Below are 6,613 nucleotides of genomic sequence, written 5' to 3' on the forward strand. Positions count from 1 at the left end.
AATAGAGGAGTTTCCAGTGCAACAGTCTCAGAGCATAAAAATGCAAAGAAATTCCTGGGGATACTTTTATATAGGAAGCAGTTAATTTTTCCATGTTTGACTCTTGTTTCATAAGCAAAGCTTTTTAAATATTAAATCATCAAAACCCAGGAGAACTAAAACTGGAGTCATTTTCCCTCATATGCTCAGAGAAATGTCAGCTGTTGTTCTTGAGACTTCTGTTCAGATGGAGTGGGAGGGGGATCTTTTCATGGAAGATTGCAGCTCATTTCCACTGTAAGTGATTGTAACATTTTTCTTCTAGGTGAGCATTACAGATTATGTAGTGTTTGACCAGTGCGGCTTGTTCCAGACGATAATCCAGGCAACGCAAACAGTGGCAACAGTAGCGCAGGTGCCGGTAGAGAAAGTGGCAGACAAACTTCGAATGGCTTTTTGGTCACAACAGCTGCAGTGTCAGCCCAGCCTCCTTGGAGTCAACAGCAGTGGTGTTTGGATTTCTTCAGGCAAAAATGAGTTCCACGTTGCAAAGGGCAGTCTCGTAGGTGGGTGCATTTTTACACCTTGTTGAGTTGTTTTTTTTTTGTTGTTTTTTTTTTTAAATCTGACTGCAATTTCTTTTCCCCACAAAATATACCCAAAATAAGGCCTGGCAGCTGCTGATTTAAGAACCAAGGTATAAGTACCTCTATTTTATAGAAGAGAATGGGGATACAAAGAGTGCTGAGAGATGCTGCCTCAACATTAGTTCTGAGTAAAAGTAATGTTGTAGAAAAACAAATTTTGCATATTTTAGTAGGATCCTGTTAGTGTTTCAGCAATGTGGGGGATAATGCCTCCATTCAACATAGCCTCCTCTTTCTTATTTAAGCTAGGAGTTTCAAACCATGGTATGCAGTGCCTAACACAATGGGATCCTGGCCCATGATTACCTAGGTGGTGCAGTTAATGCAAATAATCAAGGCAGTATACACTTTAGAAATTGGGTCTACGAAAATGAAGAGACTGTCTACTATTTGGCATTTATCTCATAAGGTATACATGGTAAGATGTAATGTTTACTGGCTTTTAATCTGTCTGTCTAGCATAGCTCATAACCAAATTGGTCTACCAACAAAAACTTTTAACCTTTGTGCTTCCAATTTACTCAGTCCTTATTTCATGTGGCCCCTATGCTTTTTCAGTTGTCTTGGTGTTAACTTGAGTTGTTCTGTAAAATGTACTGTTCTAAGGACTTTCCCTGCTTTTGAAGGACCCAGAACAAGAACAATGCCTAAACAGTAATTTTGCAAACGATTCCACTTAGGGCTGTCAATTAATCGCCATTAACATGAGCAATTTTTTTAATGCATTAATCATGCACATGGTTTTAGAACCCACACCTGGGCTCCTCTCTACCACTGTCTTCGGGCTGCCCAGCAGGGCAGCAGTGGAAGTGTAGAGGAGACACAAGGCAGCCTGGGCATGGGCTCCGGGTGGCTGCAGCAGGAAGCTGGGGAGAGGAGGACGCACGCACGCGCGCACGCACGCACGCACGCGCACACACACACACACTCTAGAGGTGCACCAATATATTGGTGCCATATTGGGATGCCACGTGCAGGTGCACAACCACAGTATGTATGTGACCAGGAATGTAGCCCAGCGGTGTGTAGAGCAGCACCCAACAGGTAAGTATATGGAGGGGAAGGGGGAGAGGGAAGGAGTGGGAGGGGGTGGGGGCAGATTGAGGCACCCACAGTGAGGGAGGGAGAGGGGCAGAAGCTGAGGTAAATGGGACCCCAGGGTCAGGGCATGTCATGGGACAGAGCTGTGGGTGGCTCATCCAGGTGTGTGGGGGGAGAGAGGGTGGCTCCCCACAGCTGCACGCACCCCCAGGGGAGGCATGGGGTGCATGTGCCCCCCAGATTTATATGTGGAACAGGTAGGCTGCTGCCTGGGGCTCTGCATCCTGCTGCCTTTGCCCTGGGAGCTGCACCCCCCACTTCCCTTGCCATGCCTCTGGATGAGCCGCCTGCAGCTCTGTCCCACGACTTGCCGCAGCCCTGGGGTCTCACTCACCCCTGCATCTGCTCCACTCCCTCCCTCACCATGGGGTCTCAATCTGCGCCCCCACATCCCTTCCCTCGCCCCTATTTCCAGTTTCGAAAAAGAGGACATCTGTATGGGGGGATAATATAATTGTAGGGGGGCAGTGATATGCCTGTGTCCTACCCCTGCCCCTCACTTCCAAGCCACAGGGCCCCCCCACCCCCCAGCCCTGCTGCTGTCCCTCACTCTTGACTCAACAGTACCCGGCATCCTGCCAGGGCACGTGGGGGTTCCCCCTCCCTGGGCTCCAAACCCCACACACACACCCACAGCCCTCCACACCTTCCCAAATTCCCTCCCCCCCCACACCCAGTCTCCAGCCATACAAAATACCTACATAATTGTGTATCATTTTGAGTTTTTCTGCACATAATTTAAAGTTTTTAGGTGTGTGATTAAAATTGTGATTAATTACGACTAATTTTTTTAATCACGCAACTAATCATGATTACATTTTTTAATTGGTTGACAGCCTTATTTCCACTAGGCTTGGTAGAGGCTGCTCAGAGAGAGAGAGAGAGACTGTTTCTTACGTTTTGATGGAATTTTTTTTTAAACATTTTTTAAATGTGGTTGCAGAAGCTGTCATCTTACTCTCAAAAAAAGTTTACCTTGGAGTCCTCTATAGCAAAAAACATATTAATAGCCAAAAAATGCAAGCTTGGACTTTCCTTTAGGAATCTCTCTTACTAGATGACACAAAAGGATTATATAGAATCTGGTATTTACATCAGACATATGTCAGAAAGGCTTTGGTTTCTTTTCAGTGAACATGTGATTAGATTACATTTTAATAGTAGACCCAATGACTTTGATTCAAATACTGAATTAGATAGAAACTCTTAATATATATTAAAAAATAAGAGATTTGCATATTGATAAAGTGTTAGCTGCTGGTGGAAAGTTTATTGTCTAATCGAGTAGTCTTTTAAGGTTGTGCAGTTAGTTCTGACTTTGGGTTACTAGTGCTTTGCACTAGCAACTAAAAGCAAAAACATCCTAACATTGTTTTGTCTGACTGGAAAACCAATAGTATCTTTACAACAAAAGCTGTTGTTCATAAATAGTCAAGTATCACCTGATGGAGTTGCTGTGTAAGTGTAAATGTTTGGGGATTTTGTATTTCAGAAGACTAACATGTGAGTAGTGTCGGGACCCAGCACAGCCAGCCCGCAGCTCTCCCTGACTCCCACCCGGGCAGATAAGGGTCCGTCAGGCGGGTACTTGTGACGCTTGGAGTGGAATTAATTAGGCGGACGCTTATCGGTTGCAAAGCAAGATTATTTACTCACGCCGTCAAGGTGGTGAAAGACGGAGGTCAGATATACTTGGTTAGTTATAGCTTAAGGGTCGTAGGTCGGTCTGCATAAGAGTTTGGTGGTCGGGCAGAAGGTCGGGCCGGCAGGTCGTTGATTTACGTCTGAGATAAGGTTGAAGACGGGGGAAACTGACAAGTGATCAGTTTGTCAGTTACTCTCACACATACGTTCAGAGGTTTTTCAGGTGTGTGCGCAGAGGTCTCCCCTTCTTCACGGAAGTGAAGACGGGTTTTATTTGTGTAATAGCCAATTGCTTTTCGCCACGAAAAAGCAATTTTCGTGGCGAAAAATTTATAAATCTAATAAAATTAGATTTATTAAATCTAAATTAGTCATAAATTTAATTAGAATCGCCAGTTATCTAGCAGTCTTCGCTAGGGTGTTTGTAACAGGGACACTCCCCTGTCATTGCGACCAATTACAATGATTTATGTACAGCACAGAAGGCTAAGTTCTATTTCATGTTGGTGTCGCAGTTATAAATTTATTTTTGACATGCGCAGCAAAAAAGCGGTTACTATCATTATTGTTAACCCTTAGTTAACCTAGTGCAGAAAAAAACTGTTTTGAATGGTTTTACTTGGTTGTGATATGGGCACTACTTAATTTGGTTGTGACAAGTAGTACTGTTAATCAGATAAATTTTGTGATAGTAATGTGCCAGGAAGGGTAGAAAGTTTTATAAGTGGTGTGAAATTTCCATTTGATGAAAGAGCCTCACTCTCAAAGGCTACATGAATGCCAGGAATGAGTCTTCAGTAATTAGTATTCAGTCAAAGTTGTTAGGGCTCAGAGCAGATGACGACCTATTTTTAATAATTTCAAATAGGCCAGTAACAAAGAGATTCCTCAACTGAAACTGAGAAAAACAACTGACAAGCAACAGGTATGATCTGAATCCTTAATTATAGTTTTTATAGGCTGTACATTTAGTATGATAATTCACAAATGTTAAGAGTTGCCAGACATTCGAACACAAAACTAAAAGTCCCTGACTTAGCATGACATCTTCCATATATTGATGTGTGAGTTGTTTTTATGTTACATATCATAAACATAGTGACCGTAAATTCATTTAAATCTATTAAAATATATTAGTTAGAAAGGGAAATGGTGTCTCAAACATATGAGTGCAGTCTGGTAGGAAATGAGATCCACCAAAACTACTGGATTCTGATATTATAAGTCATTTGTTTTTAGTATATTTGACTTTATTCTAGTCAATAGCCAATCTTGCTGTGGCCAACATTTGATACTGGCATATAACTGCAAATCCTCAAACTTTTGGAAGTATGTTTCATTGAAAGTTTTTTATTTTGTGCATTGTTTTTATTTTGGTCAAAACTGAAGTTGTTCAAGCATGTGCAATACTGATGCTACTCTGCTTTCTTTTTCAGGCACTTATTGGAATAATATCGTGCCTCGTGGTACTGCTTCTGCCACAAAGTGGGTTTTTGTATTGGCTTCCACAGCTCCAACTAAAGAAGGTTAGTCAATCTGCAGTATGGGTTTATATTTTAAGCAAATTGACTTCATGCGGTGGGATGAATATCTCAGATGAATCTAACAGATTGCATGAAGATAAATTATTCCAGATTGTTTCTGCCCATTTTGGTATGTGGGAATCCCAGATATTTGAAGCAGCTGGAAACTCCTTTGCAAATCACTGAAGTTAAGCCATGATAGGCCTGCAATAGAATGGCCTTGAGAGAAAAATGTATGTGTTGCTTTTTAAGCAGCCTTACTGTCTGGTCCATTTAATAACCTTTTGTGGGGACTGTATGTCCATCAGTTGGAGTGGTACCAAGCAGGTCATGTTGAGAGGGAAAAAGCAAAGTAACATAGTAGTCTTCAGTGCCTAAGGAGTGAGAGGCTGTCTGCAAAGATGGGGTTTTATTAGCAAAACTCAAGCTGAGGGTCTAAGAGATCCTGTATTAATCACTTTTTCTTTATTTCCTGTGGTGCCACAATAGGCTAGAATACTTTGTAGTGCCAGATGGTTTTCCAAAATGGACTGAGGTGCCTGAATGGATAAAGATGAGGGGGATTGTCATCTACATATTTGTTTATCAGTCCTTTGTAGTTAAGTAGACCTGTTCTTGTATCAGTTACATTTTCTGATGCCAAATTCAATATTAAGATTCTAATATATTCCTCTTACTGCTGAAAGTGAGGGACAGTTAGGTTCTACAGTGTCTCATTAATTGAAAAAAGTGCTTTTAGGATGGAAGGGAAGGGAGAGGGCAGCCTGGCCTGTCAAGTTGTTGGAGTAAATAAAGCTCTCTGGAAGGAGATTATTTTTTATCATTGCAGAATGACATTTAAAAAAAAGTTGGATGACATTTAAAAAAAAATTCAGTTTGTTTTTAAGCCTGGCATTTGAAAAAGACTAGAAGCTTTGTAAATTAAGGGAATATTTTATCCCTGTTTTGCAGAAGGGGAAGTAGAGACAGGGGCAGCATTTCAGGGCATCTATGTTAGACTTGGGAATAGAACTCATACCTCCTACTTCATCAAGCCCTCCTTCTTCTCCCCCATCCTTGTTGGAAATTAAAAGTCTTTTGGAGGGGAGCGGGGAATGGTAGGTTATTTTATTTTCTCTAGATGTAAACTTCCCCTTCCTTCATCCATTTTAAGGTAACCTGCCCAAGGTACTATTAGGCAGAGGGATGATGCTTGTTAAGAAAACACTGTAATATTTTCAAACTGCTTAAGGCTTTGTCTGCAGTAGTGATATGCTCCATTTCTAACCACTAGTGACCAGCCTTGGGTACACAAGGTAACTGTGACTTGCATTTTACCTCTCTTTGAAATCATGGTGAGGTGCCATGGTGCGTGTCGAGGCTGGCATTGTCTATACAAGGCATTTGCACCAGTGGCTTGCATCTGGGCCAAACTCCAGTATAGGCAAAGCCTAAGGCAAAGTTCATGTTACCAGGGTTTTTAGAAAAAATAAATAATGGTAAAGGGGAAATTTTCACACTGGGGCAAAATCTAAGCTAAGAGAGCTATGCCAGCATGTTGCATCAGCACAGTATTTCTAGCGTAATGGAGTGATACCAGCAAATGGCTTTATGCCAGAATATGTGAATCTACAGGCATTTGCCTTCATAGAATATTAGTCAGAGATCTTGCTGCCTAGTGTTCCTGATCAAACATAGTCATGCTGGCAAAAATATGTAGTGTACATTGAACAAAGCAGG

The 6,613-nt window shown here is 41.8% G+C and overlaps 1 protein-coding gene across 6 annotated transcripts in view; it reads left to right on the top strand.

Annotated features, from left to right (window-relative positions):
- The window catches only part of TECPR2 (tectonin beta-propeller repeat containing 2), a 173,566-nt gene that overhangs the window by 24,007 nt on the left and 142,946 nt on the right, over window positions 1-6,613 (top strand). For 5 of the 6 annotated variants that reach the window (XM_014517100.2, XM_025197165.1, XM_014517099.2 and 2 more), the window contains exons 13-14: window positions 305-545; window positions 4,808-4,897. In XM_014517100.2, coding sequence (XP_014372586.1) covers window positions 305-545; window positions 4,808-4,897 — 331 coding nt within the window. Of the gene's footprint in view, window positions 1-304; window positions 546-4,807; window positions 4,898-5,383; window positions 5,494-6,613 lie in introns of those variants that run through there. The other variant, XM_025197167.1, reaches the window with a different exon arrangement.

The sequence above is a fragment of the Alligator sinensis genome, unplaced genomic scaffold (assembly GCF_000455745.1).
Source record: "Alligator sinensis unplaced genomic scaffold, ASM45574v1 scaffold85_1, whole genome shotgun sequence".
In the NCBI taxonomy this organism is placed as follows: Eukaryota; Metazoa; Chordata; order Crocodylia; family Alligatoridae; genus Alligator; species Alligator sinensis.